Genomic DNA, 25,403 nt, shown 5'->3' with positions numbered 1-25,403 from the left:
ACTTCATTGCAGTGTTAATGTAAAACCTACTTGTGACAATAAAGATTATCATTAATTAAGACAATCATCAACAAAAACACTGTTTTGCATTGCGTATTGGTAAAACTAAAGAAAACCAGTGAAACTGGAGGCAGGCACAAACTACGAACATGTGAAATACGAATAGGAGTAGGCCATTCAACCTTTGAGGCGGCTCCGCCATTTGAGAAGGTCAGCGATGACTGATTTGACTGTGACCTCTATTCATCTTTCTCATCTACCCTCAATACCTTGAACTCCCCTGTCAATCAAGGATCTATCCAACCTTCTATCTCAGAGTCCACCTCCTACAGGGAAAATCTTCCAAAGACTGAAGATTCTCGTCCAGCGACGAGACCTCTTAAAACTGAATAGCTAGGATGCCACTAGAGTAGTTTTACGTAAGTTCGTTTATTAAGGATTGAGATTAATTATAGAACGTGTACTGGGTAATCATTATTAACCATTAAACCTGTATTTTAGGACATAGCAGTGATAATCAGGTAAACTCTAGCTACAAGCAGTGGCCACAATACATGATGGGATTTAGGCTAGCTAACCTGGCCATGTTTTTGAGACACAGGAGATGTGTGGTGATCAGATTACACAGTGGATGTAAACACGTTTTATCAGTGGCCCTCAACCAGAGGGCGGTGAATCTCGGAACACTTTGCCGCAGAAGGCTGTGGAGGCTGTGGAGGCCAAATTTTTAAGTGTCTTTAAGACAGAGATAGATAGGTTCTTGATTAATAAGGGAATCAGGGGTTATGGGGAGAAGAAAAGAGAATGGGGATGAGAAAAATATCAGCCATGGTTGAATGGTGGAGCAGACTCGATGGGCCGAGTGGCCTTATTCTGCTCCTATGACTTATGGTCTTATGGCCTCCAATAGCTTCTGGAACAATCTATGATGTGAAAAGGAAGCCACTTCTGATACCCTGTCCTTTGAAACAATCCATGGAGTAAAGGGGATGCCAGTTCTGCCATCCTGTCCCGAATGAACAATGAACAACAAAGAACAAAGAAATGTACAGCACAGGAACAGGCCCTTCGGCCCTCCAAGCCCATGCCGACCATGCTGCCCGACTAAACTACAATCTTCTACACTTCCTGGGTCCGTATCCCTCTATTCCCATCCTATTCATGTATTTGTCAAGATGCCCCTTAAATGTCACTATCGTCCCTGCTTCCACCACCTCCTCCGGTAGCGAGTTCCAGGCACCCACTACCCTCTGCGTAAAAAACTTGCCTCGTACATCTACTCTAAACCTTGCCCCTCTCACCTTAAACCTATGCCCCCTAGTAATTGACCCCTCTACCCTGGGGAAAAGCCTCTGATTATCCACTCTGTCTATGCCCCTCATAATTTTGTAGACCTCTATCAGGTCTCCCCTCAACCTCCTTCGTTCCAGTGAGAACAAACCGAGTTTATTCAACCGCTCCTCATAGCTAATGCCCTCCATACCAGGCAACATTCTGGTAAATCTCTTCTGCACCCTCTCTAAAGCCTCCACATCCTTCTGGTAGTGGGGCGACCAGAATTGAACACTATACTCCAAGTGTGGCCTAACTAAGGTTCTATACAGCTGCAACATGACTTGCCAATTCTTATACTCAATGCCCCGGCCAATGAAGGCAAGCCTTCTTGACTACCTTCTCCACCTGTGTTGCCCCTTTCAATGACCTGTGGACCTGTACTCCTAGATCTCTTTGACTTTCAATACTCTTGAGGGTTCTACCATTCACTGTATATTCCCTACCTGCATTAGACCTTCCAAAATGCATTACCTCACATTTGTCCGGATTAAACTCCATCTGCCATCTCTCCGCCCAAGTCTCCAAACAATCTAAATCCTGCTGTATCCTCGGACAGTCCTCATCGCTATCCGCAATTCCACCAACCTTTGTGTCGTCTGCAAACTTACTAATCAGACCAGTTACATTTTCCTCCAAATCATTTATATATACTACAAAGAGCAAAGGTCCCAGCACTGATCCCTGTGGAACACCACTGGTCACAGCCCTCCAATTAGAAAAGCATCCTTCCGTTGCTATCCAATGCAGGATGTTAGGATGGGGAAAACAACTTAAAATTTACATAAAACCTTTGGTAAACAACAGGTGGCAGGATGAGGCTCAATCATAGTTTGACCGCAATTTTATTGGATAGAATTGAACATGACAGCTTCAGGGATTGGGTCGAGTCCAACTGGGGTGGGCAATTGATATTTGGGAATTGTATAATAGATGTGTTTTTATCAGTGTTTAGTAGATAGATCTTGGCAAGTATCCGGATCTCATCTCTCGTGTACACAAACTCAAGCTTGGGAAAATAAAACCGTATTATCCAGATTGTTGATGTGTCTGTTCCTCTCTGTACTGAGTTGAGGCACAGAGAAGAACCCCACATGAAAGCTGATTCAATACACAGGTCTTGAAAACGCTCCTACAAAGACGAACAACCGTCAAGAGAAAAGAATTCTCAGCTCAGTCTTATTTCATGACCCTTTTTTTTAAACTATGGTATACCCTATTTCTGTTCTCACCCACAAGGGGGATCATCCTTTAAACATCCACTCAGTCAAGTCCTCTCAGTATCTTCTTTATTTCAATAAGAGCACCTCTTATTCTTCTGAACCTCAAAGGATACAGGTGCAGCCTGTCCAACCTTTCCTCATTAAGATAACTACTTCATCCCGAGAATCAATCAAATGAACCTTCTCTGAATGGTTTCTATTGCAATTATATCCTATCTTAAGTAAGGAGACCAAAACCTCCCTACTTTAATATTCCATTTCCCTTGCAATTAACAACAATATTCAATTTGTCTTGCTAATCACTTGCTGTACCTGCATACTAATCCCCAAAGACGTGTTAAGTAATTTGGGCATTCTGAATTCTCCTTCCGTGTACCCGAACAGGCTCCAGAATGTGGCAACTAGGTGCTTTTTCACAGTAACTTAATTGCAGTGTTAATGTAAGCCTACTTGTGACAATAAAGATTATTACTAGCCAGAACACCTAGGTCCCTCTGCACTCCAGACTTCTACAATCTCTCTCCCATTTAAATAATGCTGTTTATTTTCCTTACCAAAGTGGACTAATTCACATTTCGCCACATTGTACTCCATCTGCCAAAGTTGGCCAATCTAGCTATAATTTCTTTGCAGACTCCTCCTGCCCACTTCACAACTTACTCTCCTACTTATCTTTGTGCTATTAACAAATTTAGCAACCATACATTCAGTCCCTTCATCCACGTCATCAACATAGATTGCAAATAGTTGAGGCCCCAGCATTGATCTCTGTGACACTCCACAGTTACAGCTTGCCAACCTGAAAATTAGCCATTTATCCTTCCTTTTTGCTTCCTATTAACTAACCAATCCTATATCCATGCTAATATGTTGCCCCCTACACCATGAGCGCTTATTTCATGGAGCAACCTTTGACATGGCACCTTTCAAACGCATTTTGGAAATTCAAACACACATCTGCAGATTTCCATTTCCACTATGCTTGTTACTACCTCAAAGAACTAATAAATTAGTCAAACAGGACTTCCCCTTCACAAAACCATGCTGACTCTGCCTGACTGCATTAAGATTTTCTAAGTGCTCTGCTATAATCTCCTTAATAATAGATTACAGCATTTTCTCTATAACAGGGAAACCTGCCATACAATTCAGACAACAGAATCAATAGTGTTTTTAACAGCACAGAGAGACTCTTCAGCCCACTGTGTCTGCACCAGCTATCAAGCACCTATCTACTCTACACCCATTTTCCAGCACTCGGCCCGCAGCTATGGCATTTCAAGTACCATCGAAATACTTCTTAAATGTTGTGAGGGTTCCCCTGTCTCTACCACCATTTCAGACAGCGAGTTCCAGATTCCAAACATCCTCTGGGTGAAAAGGATTTTCCTCATAACACCTTTAAACCTTACCTTAAATCAATGCCCCAGGTTACTGACCCCTCTGCTAAGAGGAAAAGTTCCTTCCTATCCAAACTATCTATGGCCCTCAATTATATATCAGATCCTCCCTCAGCCTTCTCTGCTCCAAGGAAGGCAACCCCAGCCTATCCAGTCTCTATTGACAGCTGAAAGGCTCCAGCTCAGGCAACATCCTGGTGAATCTCCTCTGCAACCTCTCTAATGCAATCACTTCCTTCCTATTATGTGGCGACCAGAACTGCACACCGTGCTCCAGCTGTAGATTAACCAGCATTTTATACAGTTCCATCATAACCTCCCGCTCTTATAGTCTATGCCTCAGCTAATAAAAGGCAAGTGTCCCATCTGCCTTCTTAACCACCTTATCTGCCTGTCCCATTTACCTCAAGGATCCATAAAATGTACCCCAAGATTCTCTGATCATCTGCACTCCTTCGGATCCTACCATTCATAGTATGTTCACTTTTATGGGTTCTTAATTAAGGTTGAGATAATGTGGAAGTGTTACATCATTACCTGCCGATATTATGGTGTAATGTTAAATATATTTTTTTTTAGAGGTAATAAATGTAATAATGGAACAGTTGCAATTTTGTTTTTAGTAAACAATGCCTTGGTGTGCAAAAGTGTTTGTGGGCTTTTAGTGAAGTAATTGTCAGTGCACTGCTGGCCTTGTTCCACACCTAACCAAGTACAGAGTACGAGAATTTTCTGGATTATACAGTCCTCAGAGCAATATCTAAAGTAGTCCTGGATCATTTTAAGGCAAACAATGGAGTTTTTTTTAAAAGAATGGATCAGTGATGGACGGACATGATAATCACATCGGAGCAGCAGTTGAAACTGGTTTCAATGATCCCTACTATTAAGTTGATGTTAATCTAATGTATCCTTTTATCTTCGGAATAGTCTGCTTAAAACATCAATAATGTTAGTTCTAATGCTTTAAATACAACAAATGAATCGGATTGACTTTCTCAGCAACAAAAGATATCTAATTTTGTTAGAGAGTTTTATGATGAATGAAAGGAGTAAGGAGGAGTAACTTTCATAGGGTGTAAATCAACCATATTTTCTTCAGTTGTTAAAACGTCATAAATCATTTTAACTTCGCACTGATTGCTTACCTGTTTCATGTTAGCAGCAAGGAAAACAAAATAAACTGAGCAAAATCCCAGTTGTGTAATGATGAGGAAGAACTCAACAGTCGTCCTAAAAAGAAAGGTACATGCATGTCAATCTAATAGATATTAAAAGTTCTTCATTATACATGGCACTTATATTGTGAGCCAGGGTTTAGAGAACCCCAAAGTATCTCATGGAGTTCACCTGACTCACAACTTTAAATAGATTTTGGTTATGGGGAGCACCAAGGGCCCACTTTACAGGTGTGATGCAACAGAGAGCTAAAGTATGTTTAAAACAAAACAATGTTTATTCTACGAATCCAGTTAACATTTTATCAACACACAGTAAACAGTTTATCAAGTACCAATCCTGACCACCCCCCAAAAGATACAGTACACTATAGATAACCTTTAATAACTTTCCAAACAACATCCATAAGTTAAATCCTTTTAAAATAAAGACAGCAGGTTTAAATGCTCTACAGAAACAGGTATTACTTTGAAATCATCAATGATCTGGAGACATTCTTTAGCTTGTAGAGAGAGAGATTATTATACAGCTGCTTGCCTTGAATGCAGCTCTCCATCTCGGAAAACGAAACCAAAAACACACTGCAGCTTCCAGCTCAAAAACGAAAGTGACAGACAGCCCAGCTCCACCCACACACTGACATCACTGCAGCTATTTGATAAACACCCATTTATTAAAGGTACATCCACCTGACACATAAAAAGAACAAAATAACTAACTAGTCTTTATATACCACTTTCCATTGCCCTAGGACATTGTAAAATGCTTCAGACAATTAAATAAATTTAGATCGACAGTGTATTCACTATTTAACGTACGGCAAAGTGGCAGAAATTCGGCATGATTCTGTAGCAGCAATGTGATAATCTATTTCCAATGATGTCTGTTAAGGGATAAACATCAGCTAAGACACTAGAAGATCTTCCCTGCGTTTCTTAGAATAGATCCATGGGATGTTTTATATCCACCTGAGAAGCAGATAGGCAGTTTCAACATGCAGCTCATAATTCTGCATTGAAATGCCAAATGTATTAGGATTGGAGTCTAGATCTACATGAATTTGTCTCGAGGAGAAAATCTGACAGTCATTGAGTTAAAGCTGACATTTGATGGACCCATTTGCAAACTGTAAGCCATTCCAGTTGGGAGGTGAGCAGTTAATCTCCTGTATTTTCTTATATTTCCTGGTATTCCATTATCATAACCCCCATTTTGCAATTTGAGACTATATTTTGAACCATTTTCTTCTAGAGTGGTGAGTCTTTAAGAAGTAACATTCCTGATGTTTGGATGAGGGCAGGTCTCAAGTGAATTTCAATATGTGTACTAAACCAAAATGTTTGTCGCACTTCATGATTGGCAGAGGTCTTTGCACATTCTACCCGTGTCTGCGAGGGCCTCACCCCCACAAAACCCAAAGATGTGCAGGATAGGTAGATTGGCCAAGTTAAATTGCCCCTTAATTGGGAAAAAAAAAAAGAATTGGGTACTCTAAATTTAAAAAAAATAATTGGTAGAAGTCAAAATATAAACAAGCACAGGGAAATACGCAGCAGATCCATCAGCATCTGAAAAGATTGGTTTTCTTTTCTTGAAACAACCTATGTAGAAGACGGCACACATCATGAAATCTGGAAATATAGATTGGGCAAGAGTGCACAACAATGTGTAACTAATCAAGCTGGCCCACATTTACTACTTACCCATACCAAATCTTTAAATGACCTTTCAGCTGACATTACATCTCATTCCCAAAGTCACAACAATATGCATAGTCAAGAAGATAGCCCTGCCACACATCTTTCAAATGCTTTACCCATTAAGTCGATCTAACAACCTAGCTGCACAGTCACAGAATAAGATACAGATGACAAGCACATTGGAAACACATCTGTTACTCCAAACGCACTCTATCAATTCATCAGTTTCACAAGCTGACAAAATTCAAAACAGGTACCCAATACAGGATTGCTCACTAATCGGATGCCTTTGACTGGGCTTTCCAGGAAACAAGAGCATAGAAGAAGTTGGAGGAAATGAAACACAAGTGTTGACGCCGGCGTCAAAACAGGCGCGAGTGACGGCACCGTCAACGGGCCTCTAGGCTTTGCGCTGCTCCGCCGCCGAAAGCCGGACCTAAACGGCCGGCACGGGTCCGCGCATGCGCGTCACGGCCGTCTTCAAGACGGCCCACGGGCAACATGGCAGAGCCCTACAGGGGCCCGGCACGGAATAACATAGGGCCCCCCGGAATTAGCGCGCCCGCTGATCGTTGGCCCCAGATCGCCCCCCAGAGTCGGCTCCCCACGTCACGGCAGCTCCCGCAGCCAGAACGTCAAGGTCCTGCCAGGTAGGACCACACGCAAACGACGCCGGCAGGATTCGGCAGGCACTCGGTCCGTCGAGCGCGGAAAATCACCGCGGGGGCTGCTGAAGCGGCGACTGCGCGATTGCCGCCGATTCTCCAGTCACCGAGGAGTGGCGTGGCGGGATTTGCGTGCCCTCCCGCCGATTCTCCAACCCGCGCGGGCTCGGAGAATTCCTCTCCCCCTTCCACCAAGGTCCCTCCTGAACTGAGAATTTGTGCAATCCCACAATTGCATCTCGTCACCCTTTCACTCAACCGCCTCAGCATACTCAAAACCTTAAAGACTCTACCTGGTGTCATAAGATGCAAGTCACATTTGAAGGGATGTCAGTGAACAAACAGTCTAACATTAGTTCTTCTTTTATTTTTGTCTAGTTGTACATTAGCATTGCAACTCATAGCCCAGAGCAAGACAACATAGAAAACTCCAAATTTATCTCACCAAGTTGATCCAGAGTGAACAGTGGGTTTGACGAACAAAACCTGAAGAGAAACAAGTGGTGGAGGCAAAGGAGCAAAGTGATCTGATAGTCAAATCGCTACATGGGTGCCACATGAGGCCCCACCTTTGGGAATCGTGCCACTCACCAAAAGTTATTTTATTATTTATGCTGACACCTACTTTCCACAAGACATATTTAAGCTGCCTCATGGCAGTCAACTGCTTGGTGTATCACGCTGGGCAGCACAGTGGGAAGAACTGCTGCCTCACAGTGTCAGTGACGTGGATTTGATTCTGACCTCGGAGACAGTGTGGAGTTTGCACATTCTGCCACTGTCTGAATGGGTTTCCTCTGGGTGCTCCAGTTTCCTCCCACAGTCCAAAGTGTGCAGGTTTAGGTGGATTGGCCAGTGCCAAATTGCCCCTTAGCGTCCATGAATGTGCAGGTTAGGTTACAGGGGACAGGGGAGTGGCCTTTCACAGGTACAGTGCAGACTTGATGGGTCAAATGACCTCCTTTTGCACTGTAGGGATTCTATGATCTGTGAAGAGCCAACGATGCAATTTGTTAAAGGATTGATGCCAGTTTGGAACTGAGTGTAAATGGTGAACATACTAATAATCTTACCAGCATGTGAAGATTTCTCTCCTGGATTAAAGTTCTCTACCTTAAAGGGACTACAAAAATCTGAGTTTTCGCAAAGTAAATGCACCAAAGACCAGAATTCTCTCAGGTGCCTTAGTCTCCAAATGTGGGCCCTGAGACAAGCATGGGTATGTATCCAAGGCCATTCTTGTTTGCACATAGATTGATTTTTCTCATGTAAGAAGCCTCTTGTAAATCTTTGTCAGTCCCCTGGTTTCCTTTTGCAGGTTGTCCTTTTTGGCTTTTACCTTTTGTACCTGGACGACTACTGAATCACCCCCAGTGCAAGGTGCCAAGTGGTCTAGCCCAAGGATCGCCCAGTGCAATGTGTTATTTGGTTCGGTCCAGTGATGTCATTTTGTGATGGACTTGGCTGGCAGCCAATCCACTGCTTTGTAGGCCCGGGTCTTGGCTGACCCTTGATCCTGATTGGTGTGAGATATTCCAGAAGATTCTGGCAAAAACAGCTGACTCCATTTTGAATTCAGTTCTGCTTTGTCCAGGAGAGAGTGGGGACACAGGTTTGGATGCTCTTAATCAGCTAATGCCGATTCGCACCTTCTCCAGTCAGCCTGTGAAAGTTTAACTTCTGAGAGACTGTGGAAGGCACAGCTCTGGAATCTCTCCTGAGATCTCTAAAGGCCTTGAAGACTTTTTATTTCTCTCTGCACCACAAACAGCCAAAACCTGCCAGGAGACCAAACCAGTGGCCAAGAGATTGATTGGATGGAAAACCCCCTTTTAAATTCTCAGGTCGAGAATTCTAATATTAGCTCTGTGAGACTGAGAGCCAATCTGGTGGGGAAATCTTCAGCGTGAAGACTCAGATTGCTGAAAGTGAAATTAACTCCCCAGAAGAATTCCTACAGCCTGAGAAGGCTGAAGGCACAAACTAGAAGCTCTAATCCAATCAGTGGGTTTCAACACTTCCATCCCAGGAAGACTACAAGCTCAGCAGCAAAGAAATTACTCTCACACCCTTTTAATCCCCATTATTTTTGATCCTTCCCATCCCCACTGTGTCTGTTTTATGTGTAGGTGGGTAGACTGTGGGACAGTGAAGGGGAATTAGATTAGCAGACCGTTGTTCTATTATTGTCATTACATGTTTATCTCTTCTCTTGTTGTAAATAAAGTTTTTTTGTGCTTTACTTACAGCTCTGGGGCCTGCAGCTCATTGGAGCAGTCAAGGGTTAAAGATCTCAGAAACTATATACAAATTATTGGTTATTTCACTTAGGTTGGGACTCTGGCGCTGGAATTGACTGCACTAGCCCAGGGTGTCGGAAGACTCACCTAAATTGTGCAAGCGCTATTGAAACCAAGGAATGCCCACTGTTATGGGCCAGGGTTTAGAGAATCCCAAAGTGTATCATGGAATTCACCTGACCCACAACTTTTAATGGATTGTGGTTATGGGAGCACATGGGCCTACTTTACACGTGTGGTGCAACAGAGAGCTAAAGTACTTTCAAATTAAAAATAATGTTTATTTATGAAACCAGGACACTTTGTAAACCCACAGTAAACATCTTAACAACTATCAACACCAATCATCCCCACAGATACAATATTCTAAGTAACCCTTCATCTTTCCTTGCAACACCCATAAAACAAATACCCTCTTCAACACAGACATCAGGTTTAAATTCTCTACCGAGAGCAGTTATCAGTTTTAAATTAGCAAGTGATTTGAAGACATTCCTTTCATGCAGAAAGAAATCAGAATTACACCTGGTTTTGCTGGATGCAACTATCAATCTGCAAAACGAAACTGAACAAATCTGACAAACACCCATTTCTTAAAGGCACACCCACTACAGCTATTTGATAAACACCCATTTCTTAAGGTACTCACATGACACCTCACCCCAAGAAAAAAAATAACAAACCATCAACTTTATTATGGTTTCATTTTTCACCTTTTCACTTTCCATTAAGAAATATTGACAGTGAATATACATTTTTTTGTTAACAAAACAAACATGCAAACATTTATAATAACATAGTCCATTTTCGTTCTTCTTCCTCCATCTGGAATCCCTTTTGATTGACAATCTCTTTGGACAAGAAGGTCTCTGCACGATCAATCCATTTCTCTACGCCTCGGCATTTCTCATTAAGGTCAGATACTTTAGTTCAATCTAATCACAGAGCCCCTTGTAATTCTCCAACACAGGAGCATTGGCTAGCACAGCCTTTAGGCCTTCAAAAGTCTGTTGAAACTCCGCTGTCCGCTGAAATTTTCGACGTTTCTTCAGCAAGTCCATCAGATGTTTTAAATGTTCTTTCCATGTCTCACAGAAAATTACCAGATCGCGTTGCATACCGCACAATTGGGTAATCCTGAAACAACTTTTTGTTAGTTAATTGTTGAAATATGGCTGGGGCATTTTTCATGCCAAATGGCATAACTTTGAATTGGTATATACCATAGGGAGTCACAAAAGCTGAAATGTCCTTTGCCCTTTCGGATAAAGTTACCTGCCAGTAACCTTTAAGTAAATCCAGTTTTGAAATAAAAGCTGATTGTCCCACTTTCTCAATGCAATCCTCCAAACGTGGGATAGGAAAAGAGTCCATTCTTGTAACTGCATTAACCTTTCTATAGTCCACACACAACTGTTGGGTACCGTCTGGTTTAGGCACCATCACTATAGGTGGGCTCCATTGGCTGCAGCCCACTTCAATTACGCCATTTTAAGAATACTCTCAATCTCTTTGTTAACCTGTGCCAATTTTAAAGGGTTAAGTCTATATGGATGTTGTTTGATTGGAACAGCTTTTCCCATATCTACATCATGTATAGCTATTTTCGTGCTGCCCAACATATCTCCACAAACTTGCCCATGTAATATCATTAACTCTTTCAGGTCAGTCCGTTTTTCCTCTGGAAGGTAACTCAACAATTTATCCCAATTTTTTTAGACCATCCTCGTTTTCCAATTTAATTTGAGGGAAGTCAAATTCAAAGTAATCAGCCTCCCCGAACAGGCGCCGGAATGTGGCGACTAGGGGCTTTTCACTAACTTAATTTGAAGCCGACTTGTGACAATAAGCGATTATTATTATTATAATCTGGATTTGGTTCTTCACTTTGAGTTAGAATCATTAAAACCTCCTCCATTTGCTCTCCTTCCCTTTCAAAGTACCTTTTAAGCATATTCACATGACACACACGGTGAGTCTTCCTTCTATCTGGCATTTTTACCACATAATTCACCTCACTTAATTTCCTTTAAATCTGATAAAGATCCACAAAACATCGCTTTTAAAGGTTCACCTACCACTGGTAACAGTATTAAAACTTTTATTTCCACTGGCAAAACTACGAACTTTGGATTTCTTGTCCGCTACTCGTTTCATCACATTTTGTGCAACTTTTAAATGTTGTCTAGCCAATTCTGGATGGTACGCAGTTGATTTAAATTGTTTTATTCCCAAGCTATCCATAACTTCTTTGAATAACCTGGAGGTAAAATTTGATCCTTGATCTGATTGTATTTCTGTGGGTAATCTATATCTAGTAAAGAATTTAAGTAACTCCTCCGCAATCTTTTTTGCTGTAATATTACATACTGGAGTGACCTAGTAGACACATCCATTATAGTCAAAAGATATTGATTCCCACTTTTCGTTTTAGGAAGCGGTCCTACGCAATCAATGAGGACCCTTGTAAATGGTTCCTCAAATGCTGGAATGGGTATCAAGGGCGCTGGTTTTATCACTGCTTGAGGTTTCCCTATCACTTGACATGCGTGACACAATTGACAACATTTAACTGCATCTTTATGTAGTCCAGGCCAATAAAAATGTTTTTGGATTTTAGGTTGAGTTTTCCTTACTCCCAAATGATCTCCCACTGGTAACTCTCGTGCTACTGGCAACACCCCCTTTCTACCCTACCAGCAATACCACTTGACGAACCTCTGCCCACTTTTCATCCGCCTGCATATGTAAAGGTCTCCATTTTCTCATCAAGACATCATTTTTACGGTAATAACATTCTGGTATGCACTCAGATTCCTCTTCCGTGTCTGCTTTCTGATACATCCGTTTTATTTCTCTATCTTTCTGTTGTCACTCCGCCAATTTTCCTGAATTAAAAATATCCGCCTCATCCTCCACCTGTTCTTGTTCTTTTCCAACCATCTGATCAAAAATTGTTTCCTATAATTGAACTCCAACTTTATCTTCACTCTCTGATTTATCCTCGTCTTAACCTGTGACTTTGCGACCTTGTTACTACACAATCCGGAAAAATCTCAGGATATTCGTCCTTCAACACTTCAGTTGTCTGATTTTCCACTGGCTTATCAACCACAGGCAGCATCACTCCCATCTGCGATACAACTATATCATTACCCAAGATAAATTGTATTTCTGGGCAAGATAGTTTCTCTATTACTCCTACTACCACTTCACCAGACTTTCCAACTTTATCATATATAATGGAACACTACTCTTCTCACCCTGAATTTCACATATTACCACCTTTTCTGGCAACATTTCTCCCAAACTACATAAGTCCTCATCTCTTACCATTAAAGATTGACTAGCCCCTGTATCTCTTAAAATTGTGACTTAATTACCTGCTCCTCCTGATACACGAGTAAACTTTACCCACACAAGTAAATTGTTTTATAGAGATCTGGCACCTTCTTATCAATCATCTCTTGATCAGGCTGTACAATCGTTTGCACCTCCTTCGCTTCACTTGGGCTTTCCTTTAACACTTTAGCAAACCCCACCGTCTTATCCTGTTTTACCACATCAGCCTTCCCAGTGCTTTTCTTCAACCACCAACACTGTGACTTTACATGGCCTAGTTTATTACAATCAAAACATTTTAAACTTTTCATATCTCTTCCACCCTCCTCGATTTCTTTTTAAATCTGAGGTACACTCTCCTTATCGTCTCCCATCAGATCTCCTTTACCTCTCCCTTACTTGAGTATTTCTCATGTCCCCAGTTTCTATCCCTCACAGGCTGAAACTGATGTTGGAAACCAAGCTTTGATTTATGAACTAATTCATAATCATCTGCCATTTCTGCTGCTAACCTCACAGTTTTAACCCTCTGCTCTTCCACATGAGTTCTCACTACATCAGGAATTGAATTTTTAAACTCCTCCAAAAGTATAATTTCTGAGAGCTTCATACGTTCGGTCTATTTTCAAAGCCCTTATCCACCAATCAAAATTACTCTGTTTGATCCTTTCAAACTCCATGTATGTTTGACCAAATTCTTTCCTTAAATTTCTAAACCTTTCTCTGTAGGCTTCAGGCACTAGTTCATATGCACCCAAGATGGATTTTTTCACCTCCTCATACGTCCCAGATACCTCCTCCGGTAGTGATGCAAACACTTCACTGAATGTACCTACCAGCTTTGTTTGAACCAGTAATACACACATGTTAGATGGCCATTTCATTTGTTTAGCTACCTGCTCAAATGAAATTAAAAAGGCTCCTTCTCATCAAACCTTGGTAATGCTTGGACATATTTAAATAGATCCCCACCAAGCCTTCGACTATGACGCTCTTTCTGTTTATCCTCATCACTATCCTCCAACTTGACGTTTCCCTTTACATTCGCCAATTTTAACTAACTGTGATGTTTTATGGCCATTTTCTGAAGCTCAAACTCTCTTTTTCCCTTTCCTCCCTTTCTCTTTCGTTTTGTTCTGCTAGGGCCATTCTTTCTTTTCTCCATTCTTCTCTCTTTTTCTTCTCTATCTCATTTTATCTCTCTTTTTTAGTCTCTGCTTGTTAAGGTACTGCGTGTGACCTCGTCCACCCCAAAGATTTCCGAGCCTCTGAAAAAGCATTTGTCCACAACACACTCCCTACTTAAACTAAAATACCACACCTGAAAAGCAACCACAAACTATCTTTAAGTTCACTAAGCCACCCAATAGATAGACTTTTATCCCTCTCGAGCCCCCAATTTGTTACGGGCCAAGGTTGAGAGAACCCCAAAGTGTATCATGGAATTCACCTGACCCACAACTTTTAATAGATTATGTTTATGGTGAGCACATAGGCCTACTTTACAGGTGTGGTGCAGAGATCTAAAGTACTTTCAAATTAAAAATAATGTTTATTTATGAAACCAGTACACACTTTGTAAACCCACAGTAAACATCTTAACTATCAACACCAATCATCCCCAAAGATTAATCTTTCCTTGCAACGTCCATAAGGAAAATACCCTCTTCAACACAGACATCAGGTTTAAATTCTCTACTGAGAGCAGTTATCGCTTTTAAATTAGCAAGTGATTTGAAGACATTCCTTTCATGCAGAAATAAATCAGAATTACACCTGTTTTTGCTGGATGCAGCTCCCAATCTGCAAAACAAAACTGAACACAGTGTAGCTGCTAGCTCAAAGCAAAAGTGAAAGACAGACAACCCAGCTCCACCCACGCTCTGACATCACTGCAGCTTACTGACAAACACCCATTTCTTAAAGGTACACCCACTACAGCCATTTGATAACCACCCATTTCTTAAAGGTGCACCCACTACAGCCATTTGATAAACACCCATTTCTTAAATGTACACCCACTACAGCCATTTGATAAACACCACCTGACACCACCCTAATAACCATTTGCAGCTTCAAGCAAAACTGTAGGAGGAATTTAACCAAATTCCTGCAAAAACAATGTCACAAACAGCAATAAGAACAAATGAAGAAAAGAAAATTAACAATTAAGTGAAAGAAAAAAATTTAACTTGACAACAGCAAAAACTCCAAAACAGCTCTATTTATACAGGCTATCTAAGAAAGATTGATATGTCCAATTCATATGGGGTAGAAGCCAACAATAAAATGTAAAGTTTAGCATGACTCAGTCTCTCTAAAGGATCAAGGAGGATCTCACAGGTTAGTAGCAAGGTGTAAAAATAAATGTATTTGCTGCAAAAATCAATGTACTATACATCCGGTGATTATTGCTGGTTTTCTAACAGACTCTTGGGGAAAGGGGCCTTGTAATATCAATTTTCAAACTTCAACGTTTGAGACAGTGAAGCCCTACTGTCATTAAATCACAATATTTATCATAGAAAATCAGTACCTCCATTACAATAATAAAATAATCTTCATTGGTGTCACAAGTAGGTTTACATTAACACTGTAATAAAGTTACTGCAAAAATCGCCTAGTCCCCACATTCCGGCACCGGTTCGGGTAGAACCCAGAGAGAGAATTCAGAATGTCCAATTCACCTACCAAGCACATCTTTTGGGACTTGTGAGAGGAAACCTACGCAGACACGGGGAGAACGTGCAGACTCCACACAGACAGAGTGACCCAAGCCAGGAATCAAACTAAGGTCCCTGACATGTGAAGCAACAAAACTAACCACTGTGCTACCGTGCCGCCCAATAGCAGGATCTCCGAATTTCTAGACGAGATTTATTGCCAGGCACTTCAAAATGTTGTAACTCAGTCGAGCTTAGTGTAAACAGGGGTCATTTTCAGAGGAAGCAATAGTCCTATTTGTGCATTTTTGAACAGAATTGAATTAAAAATCATCTGCCGAAATTTGAGTTTTATAATTTTTAAAATGCAAATATCAACCAACAGCTTCTCAGCTGAACAATAAAGCATAAAATCAAAAATGGCAATCTAATGATCAAAAAGATTGTATTAGATTTTTTTCTCCTCCAGTGAAGTGTTCATGGCAACAAACCGGTACACTGACTTAATAAATAGTGCAGCAATATCACTTTAGAAAATCATTTTGCTATAATTTTGCAAAGAAAAATTATTATTCATTAGAACTCATTAATGGATATACTGAATTGGATTTTCTGTTCCTGAGTCTAAGTGCTGACGCCAACAGAGGATCTGTGGAGTTCCACATCGGAAAAATCGGAGCCACACCCACACGAATTCCGCTACCAGTGAAGGGCTAGCACCGCCACCGTGTGGAACACCCACAAAACGTGCGAGCAACGGTTGGGGAAAATCGCTGGACTCATGATGGACATGCACAGGGCTGACAAGCTTCAGCCGCGCGTAGACTATACATCCTCCACATACACACCGACCGCATCAGAAAAGATGGCCCTGGTTCTGCTGGACCATGTCCCCGTCCAACACGACCCCACAGCCCACCCCCTAGCCACCCCCCACTATTCGCCCCAGCTCTGGCAGAAGCCCCCGGCCAGTGGCTCGAATGTCGGCGCCGGACACTGTCCGTATACCCTCTCTCTCCAGCCACGACAGGTTCACGACCGTTGAGAGCACACATGGACTGCGCCTTCGGGAACCCGGCCCATTGGAGGCGGAGCATCGCCGGTGGGCCCACTAATGAGGTGTGAATGCGGTTGCAGCGTGCATTGCAAAGCTGCCAATTTGGAGGGGGCGGAGTAGCGCGATTCAGCGCCTGCCGCGATTTTGGCATGGGAGCCATTCTCTACACGATTGCCTTTCCAGATTTCTGCATCGGCAAACGGGGAATCCAGCCCACTGTGCTTCAGTGGTAGTCTCACTCCTCTACACTAGGCTGATGTGGAGGCTGCCAACTGGCTGAAAATTTCAAGTTTGACATCTAACTGTTCATGAGTGCATGTGATAGTAGTAGTACAAAGAACAAAGAACAAAGAAATGTACAGCACAGGAACAGGCCCTTCGGCCCTCCAAGCCCGTGCCGACCATGCTGCCCGACTAAACTACAATCTTCTACACTTCCTGGGTCCGTATCCTTCTATTCCCATCCTATTCATATATTTGTCAAGATGCCCCTTAAATGTCCCTATCGTCCCTGCTTCCACTACCTCCTCCGGTAGCGAGTTCCAGGCACCCACTACCCTCTGCGTAAAAAACTTGCCTCGTACATCTACTCTAAACCTTGCCCCTCTCACCTTAAACCTATGCCCCCTAGTAATTGACCCCTCTACCCTGGGGAAAAGCCTCTGACTATCCACTCTGTCTATGCCCCTCATAATTTTGCATACCTCTATCAGGTCTCCCCTCAACCTCCTTCGTTCCAGTGAGAACAAACAGAGTTTATTCAATCGCTCCTCATAGCTAATGCCCTCCATACCAGGCAACATTCTGGTAAATTTCTTCTGCACCCTCTCTAAAGCCTCCACATCCTTCTGGTAGTGTGGCGACCAGAATTGAACACTATACTCCAAGTGTGGCCTAACTAAGGTTCTATACAGCTGCAACATGACTTGCCAATTCTTATACTCAATGCCCCGGCCAATGAAGGCAAGCATGCCGTATGCCTTCTTGACTACCTTCTCCACCTGTGTTGCCCCTTTCAATGACCTGTGGACCTGTACTCCTAGATCTCTTTGACTTTCAATACTCTTGAGGGTTCTACCATTCACTGTATATTCCCTACCTGCATTAGACCTTCCAAAATGCATTACCTCACATTTGTCCGGATTAAACTCCATCTGCCATCTCTCCGCCCAAGTCTCCAGACAATCTAAATCCTGCTGCATCCTCCGACAGTCCTCATCGCTATCCGCAATTCCACCAACCTTTGTGTCGTCTGCAAACTTACTAATCAGACCAGTTACATTTTCCTCCAAATCATTTATATATACTACAAAGAGCAAAGGTCCCAGCACTGATCCCTGTGGAACACCACTGGTCACAGCCCTCCAATTAGAAAAGCATCCCTCCATTGCTACTCTCTGCCTTCTATGGCCTAGCCAGTTCTGTATCCACCTTGCCAGCTCACCCCTGATCCCGTGTGACTTCACCTTTTGTACTAGTCTACCATGAGGGACCTTGTCAAAGGCCTTACTGAAGTCCATATAGACAACATCTACTGCCCTACCTGCATCAATCATCTTAGTGACCTCCTCGAAAAACTCTATCCTAGTTAGTGAGACACGACCTCCCCTTCACAAAACCGTGCTGCCTCTCACTAATACGTCCATTTGCTTCCAAATGGGAGTAGATCCTGTCTCGAAGAATTCTCTCCAGTAATTTCCCTACCACTGAAGTAAGGCTCACCGGCCTGTAGTTCCCGGGATTATCCTTGCTACCCTTCTTAAACAGAGGAACAACATTGGCTATTCTCCAGTCCTCCGGGACATCCCCTGAAGACAGCGAGGATCCAAAGATTTCTGTCAAGGCCTCAGCAATTTCCTCTCCAGCCTCCTTCCGTATTCTGGGGTAGATCCCATCAGGCCCTGGGGACTTATCTACCTTAATATTTTTTAAGACACCCAACACCTCGTCTTTTTGGATCACAATGTGACCCAGGCTATCTACACCCCCTTCTCCAGACTCAACATCTACCAATTCCTTCTCTTTGGTGAATACTGATGCAAAGTATTCATTTAGTACCTCGCCCATTTCCTCTGGCTTCACACATAGATTCCCTTGCCTATCCTTCAGTGGGCCAACCCTTTCCCTGGCTACCCTCTTGCTTTTTATGTACGTGTAAAAAGCCTTGGGATTTTCCTTAACCCTATTTGCCAATGACTTTTCGTGACCCCTTCTAGCCCTCCTGAGTCCTTGCTTAAGTTCCTTCCTACTTTCCTTATATTCCACGCAGGCTTCGTCTGTTCCCAGCTTTTTAGCCCTGACAAATGCCTCCTTTTTCTTTTTGACGAGGCCTACAATATCACTCGTCATCCAAGGTTCCCGAAAATTGCCGTATTTATCTTTCTTCCTCACAGGAACATGCCGGTCCTGTATTCCTTTCAACTGCCACTTGAAAGCCTCCCACATGTCAGATGTTGATTTGCCCTCAAACATCCGCCCCCAATCTATGTTCTTCAGTTCCCGCCTAATATTGTTATAATTAGCCTTCCCCCAATTTAGCACATTCATCCTCGGACCACTCTTATCCTTGTCCACCAGTACTTTAAAACTTACTGAATTGTGGTCAGTTACCGAAATGCTCCCCTACTGAACCATCTACCACCTGGCCGGGCTCATTCCCCAATACCAGGTCCAGTACTGCCCCTTCCCTAGTTGGACTGTCTACATATTGTTTTAAGAAGCCCTCCTGGATACTCCTTACAAACTCCGCCCCGTCTAAGCCCCTGGCACTAAGTGAGTCCCAGTCAATATTGGGGAAGTTGAAGTCTCCCATCACCACAACCCTGTTGTTTTTACTCTTTTCCAAAATCTGTCTACCTATCTGCTCCTCTATCTCCCGCTGGCTGTTAGGAGGCCTGTAGTATACCCCCAACATTGTGACTGCACCCTTCTTATTCCTGATCTCTACCCATATAGCCTCACTGCCCTCTGAGGTGGCCTCTCGCAGTACAGCTGTGATATTCTCCCGAACAAGTAGCGCAACTCCGCCTCCCCTTTTACATCCCCCTCTATCCCGCCTGAAACATCTAAATCCTGGAACGTTTAGCTGCCAATCCCAAGTAATGGATATACAGCAAATGCTATTTCAGGTCTCTTGTTGAACTGTCTTCCTCCTAATCCTAATAATACAACCACTTGTACTTGAGCAAAGGACAAGCATTTATTTTTCAATATTTTCTCATTTCCTCAATCTAGGGTATTGGAATACTGATGGAGACAATCAGCTCAAATACTAAGTGTGAAACTGAACTCAACAAATCTTGTGGTTCACTAATAATCTTCAGTGTCATAACATAGAACATAGATTACATTAACATTGCAATGACGTCACTGTGAAAAGCTCCTCGTTGCCACACTCCAGCGCCTGTTTGGGTACACAAAGGGAGAATTCCGAATGGCCAATTCACCTGACAAAGCACAACTTTCAGGACCGCCGGAGCACCCAGAGGAAACCAACACAGACACAGGGAGAACGTGCAGACTCTGCACAGAGTGACCCAAGCAGGGAATTGAACCAGTTTCTCTGGCGTTGTGAAGCAACAGTGCTAACCAATGTGCTGCCCTAATGTCTGTCAGGAAGGAAAACTGACCAGATTTTGATTATCTTTGACTGCAGAACACAATGTTACCCTAGAAAAATAGTACCTGGAAAAGCTAGCAGCTAGAATTGATTCGGATTCAAATTTGTGTTTTTCATAAATTTAGGGTACCCAATTCATTGTTTCCAATTGAGGGACAATTTAGCGTGGCCAATCCACCTACCCTGCACATCTTTGGATTGTGAGGGCGAAACTCACGCCAACACAGGGAGAATGTGCAAACTCCACACGGACAGTGACCCAGAGCGGGATTGAACCTGGGACCTCAGTGCCGTGAGGCAGCAATGCTAACCACTGCACCACCATGCTGCCCCTGTTTCTGATTCAAAGTTAATTGGAATTAATCAATTCAATATCTTGGAATAATCCAGCATTCCAACGACAATAATGGGTCATGTGGTGATTGCTCACATTCAAAATCAGTAGCAAACGGATTTATAAATAATCCATCCAAAAGAAATCTTACACAGCACCCAAATTATTTCCTGTAGCCTGCAGTCAAATTGACCTTTCAACATTTTTCCTTTCATCATCACCACCCACCACCCCCTGCAAATCTCCCCATTCTAAGAATGTGAGCTACAACTGTCAACAAAGTGGCAAATAAAGAAATATAAGGTTGTGTGTTGCTCCATACCACAAGAACTAATAGCTGTGCATCTCCGGAGATCAATTAGGTTAACTGCTTGCAGGTCAATTCTGAGAACAATGGCAGAGCAAAAGAAACCATTCAGGACTGCTTGTCCTTCCAACATTTTTTCTTTATATATTAAGAAAGCACAGAGGTTAGTATCAGTAACTAATTTTAACACCTAATGTGATGGATATACTCACCTTCTGGAGACTAAACAAAAATCTAATCTTTCAACAACCTAAAAATACTTAAAGTGGTCATCCTCTAATATTATACTGCAAAGAATTTTACCTTCCCCATGGAGCTTTGTTTCGAAGACATAAGAATGGTCCTTGTTCCATAGCAAATGTGACAGTGTCACCATAACTCAGACCTTGCTTTTGAAATCTGCACATAGAAAAACAAATTTACAAACTGGAGCGATGACGCACACATTTAATCTTATTTCGAACACCAAGTCACATTGCAAATTACTAGATCTGAAAGTGTATTTAATCATTTGCTTTAACACCAAAAAAAAATCTAATTGTTAATCAACTTTGGTTGTAGTCAAATGATCTGAAGTCAACTGAACTTAATCTCAAAATGTGATTTCCAACCCTACCAAGAGATAGGCCGGTATTCTCCGCTCCCGTTCTTCTTGGGCAGGTTTGGTGACAGCAGCACAAAATATCACCAGAGGCCAAATCACATTTTATGTTGGCGGGAAGTCTCCCCATTACTGGCCCCGCCAGTGATGCAAGAATTACGACTGGTCATTTCACACAGCATGTACATGACAGGCAGACCTACCCGAGTAGCTCAGGTGTGTGCATCACTCGAGGGTGGGGGGGAAAGAGGGTCATGCCCAGGCACCACCCCCAGGCACTGGGGCCGCCTTTAAAAATGGAACCCCGTATGGGCTGGAACAGGGGGGAATATTTAGATACAGGCAGGTCGAGATTTTGCCAGAAAGGAGATAGAGCTTCCCAGTGGAGCCGGCTTCTACGTTGCTGGAGGTGGTGCTGACGGCAGGGGGACTGGAGAAGGGGGTAGTATTGGCGGTTTGCGGGGCTATTTTGGAGGAGGAGAAGGCGCTGCTAAAAAGGATCAAGGCAAAGTGGGAGGGAAAGTTGGGAGAGGGTATGGAGGCGAGGTTCTGGTGGGAAGTGCTCCGGAGGGTGAATGCCTCCACCTCGTGTGCGAGGTGGGGGCTGATACAGCTGAAGGTGGTGTATAGAGCACACCTTACAACAGCGAGGATGAGCCAAAACTGGAGGATTACTGGAAGGTGTTGAGGGTAATCTCTAAAGTGGTGCATGTGAAACTGGACCCGGGCTCTTGGGAGGCCATATTCGGGATGTCGGATCAGCTGGGTTTGGAAACGGGCGCGGAGGCAGATGTTGTAGCCTTCGCCTCGTTGATCGTCCGAAGGCGGATCCTGTTAGGGTGGAGATCAACCTCTCCACCCTGTGCTCTGGCAGGGGGACCTGCTGGAATTCCTGAGGCTTGAAAAGGTCAAATTTAAACTGAGGGGAAGGATGGAGGGGTTCGACAATTCATTGGCGTTATTCATTATGCACTTTCGAGAATTAGATCACATCAAACACTAGGTGGGGGGGGGTAAGTTGGTGATTATGGGTGATTCCTGATTCCTTTTTGTCATTTGTTTATGTTAACATGCGGGCTAATATCTGGGGTTTGGTGGGAGGATGGGATCGTTGTTATTGATATAGGGATTGACATTACATTCGTTACTGATTATTGGATGTAAATTTGGGAGAAAATGTGAAAAAGGGAAATAAAAAATATATTTTTTTTTTAAATGGAACCCCGTTCTTTAAAAGCACTAAGTTACTGGCGGGGCAGATTCACGTCACGAGATCCATCCCTTCAAGTTTTTTTTGCACTGTGTTCCTGGCAATAGAGCGGAGAAAGCGGCGAACACTTTTCCTGCTCACTGCCACAATTTTGCAAAACAAATGGTAAAATTCTGCCCATTGTTTTCAAAATATTACGGCTGCTTGGGGGTACATTTTCCCCAAATATTATATCCCCTTTGATACTACCAACAAGAATGAAACCACATAATTTGAGCCACTATGTAGAGAACATGTTCCTGCATTATATCTCTCATTTAGAATCACATGGCAGTCAGTCAGCTATATCACATTCAAAAATGGGATGGTGGATAAAAGGGAAAAATCCCTTTTTGCATTGGATTTCATTGCCCATTATGACAACTGATTATGATATAGGGAATTAATTTGTCAAGACATTTTTCATTGGAAAAATGAAATGTTTTTATTAATTTTACTAAATATTTAAATATACAGATTATAAAAGTAAAGTCGCCATAGTCCCAGATGACCATAGGCTGCTTTCCCCTTTGAGGGGGAGAGCTGACCAGTGGTGATTTGACCAGAGGATCAACACACTCCAGGCGCGGAACAAGGTTGAGAAGGCGGATCGTCATGAATAACCTCAGTCCAGACAGGAATTGGACCCACACTGCTGACCTTGCTCTGCATCACGAACCAGTTGTCTAACCAAGTGAGCTAAACTGGCCACCATTACAACTGGTTCATGATGCGGAGCAAGGCCAGCAACATGGGTTCAATTCCCGTACGGCTGAGATTATTCATGAAGACCCCACGTTCTCAATCTTGCCCCTTGCCGGAGGTGTGTGGTGATCCACTGGTTAAATCACCAATAGTCAGCAGTCTATGGTCATAATAAAAGTAACAGATAAATGGACAGCTTAAAAGACAGTAAATTCATCACATAGAACATATTTTAAAATCCTTTACAATTGATGGTATCCTCTGAGTTCCTTTGTGAGTTTACAGTCCTATAAGCTCGGACATTTATCTGTAACAGCCATTCCAACAATTCAGACATTTTCTTTAAATATAGAAAATGCTGCAAAAACAGCATCTTTAAACAAACAGAAAAAAACCTAGTCTGTCCTTCGACCTGCTGGATAATTTTTATTTCAGAAGTTTTGACAAAAGGTTCTCAGTCTATAATGTTAATTCCTACTATTTGCAGATGTTGCCTGACCTGCTGAACATTTTAACATTTTTTCTTTTTGACTTCAGCATGCCATTTTTCCTTTTAAAATCACAACAACAAAATACTGGTATTGTTTCTGCCTTTGTGCAACATTCCTTGAAATCACTGCTATTCAAATCACTTTTTACAATGCAATAAGTTTTTGTTCTTGCGTAAAAACTGCCAAATTAAAATAAGGCACAAAGCCACAGACAAAGAACAAAGAACAAAGCAGCACAGGAACAGGCCTTTCAGTCCTCCAAGCCTGCACTGACCATGGTACCTGCCTAAACTAAAGCCGTCTGCACTTACGGAGTCTGCATCCTTCCATTTCCACCCTATACATACATTTGTCTAGATGGCCCTTAAATGCCGCTATCGTATCTACTCCCACCACCTCCCCAGGCAGCGTGTTCTATATATTTAACAACCTCTGAAAAAAACTTGCCTCGCTTATCTGTTCTAAACTTTTCCCCATGCACTTTAAACCTATGTCCCCTAGTACTTAACTCTCCTATCCTAAGAAAGAGCATCTGACTATCCACTCTGTCCATGCCATTCATAATCATCAGACCTCTATCAGGCCACCTCTCAACCTCCGTCATTCCAGTGAGAACAGACCGAGTTAATCTAACCTTTCGTCATAGCTAATGCCCTCCATACCAGGCAACATCCTAGTAAACTGCTTCTGTACCCTCTCCAAAGCATCCACATCCTTCATTGATGTTAGCATCATAACGGCAGGTGTCAACTATAATTCATTGCTGATCCCGGCCCAGATCACTGTCCGTGTGGAGTTTGCACGCTCTTGCCGTGTTTGTGTGGGTCTACCCCACAACACAAAGATATGCAGGCTAGGTGGATTGGCCTTGCTAAATTGTCCCTTAATTGGAAAAAAGATTGGGTACTCTAAATTTATTTTTTTTAAACTGTAATTCATTGCTCAATAAACTCTGCTTAATAAGGTTACTTTTATTGCCTCTCTTGTTGTAAATAAATAAATTGCTTGTTCCCTCAGGATAGTTCTATGCAGAACCAAACCTCTAAAATATGAAAGTCTCAAGCTCAAACTCCCAAACTCTGCTGAATTACTCATCATTAGTTGGCATGGTTGTTCAAGGTTTAGGAAAGGGGAAAGAAAAGACAACTGTGATTCATTAGTTACAATCGCTTCCCAATGACTACTGCTGGAAAGTGATACAGACTCACTGCATTGTTATTTCTCCCACAGTAGACC

General features: G+C 42.6%; 1 protein-coding gene across 4 annotated transcripts in view; it reads right to left on the bottom strand.

The window, feature by feature from the left end:
• Positions 1 to 25,403, bottom strand: part of slc36a4 (solute carrier family 36 member 4) — a 434,983-nt gene that overhangs the window by 374,326 nt on the left and 35,254 nt on the right. For all 4 annotated transcript variants that reach the window (XM_072476443.1, XM_072476444.1, XM_072476441.1 and 1 more), the window contains 2 exons: positions 21,425 to 21,520; positions 5,104 to 5,188 (listed from right to left, as the gene is read on the bottom strand). In XM_072476443.1, coding sequence (XP_072332544.1) covers positions 5,104 to 5,188; positions 21,425 to 21,520 — 181 coding nt within the window. The remainder of the gene's footprint in view (positions 1 to 5,103; positions 5,189 to 21,424; positions 21,521 to 25,403) is intronic.

The sequence above is a fragment of the Scyliorhinus torazame genome, chromosome 15 (genome assembly GCF_047496885.1).
Source record: "Scyliorhinus torazame isolate Kashiwa2021f chromosome 15, sScyTor2.1, whole genome shotgun sequence".
NCBI classification, from domain to species: Eukaryota; Metazoa; Chordata; class Chondrichthyes; order Carcharhiniformes; family Scyliorhinidae; genus Scyliorhinus; species Scyliorhinus torazame.
The sequence above is the reverse complement of the archived record's forward strand: the minus strand, read 5'-3'. Positions and strand labels throughout refer to the sequence as shown.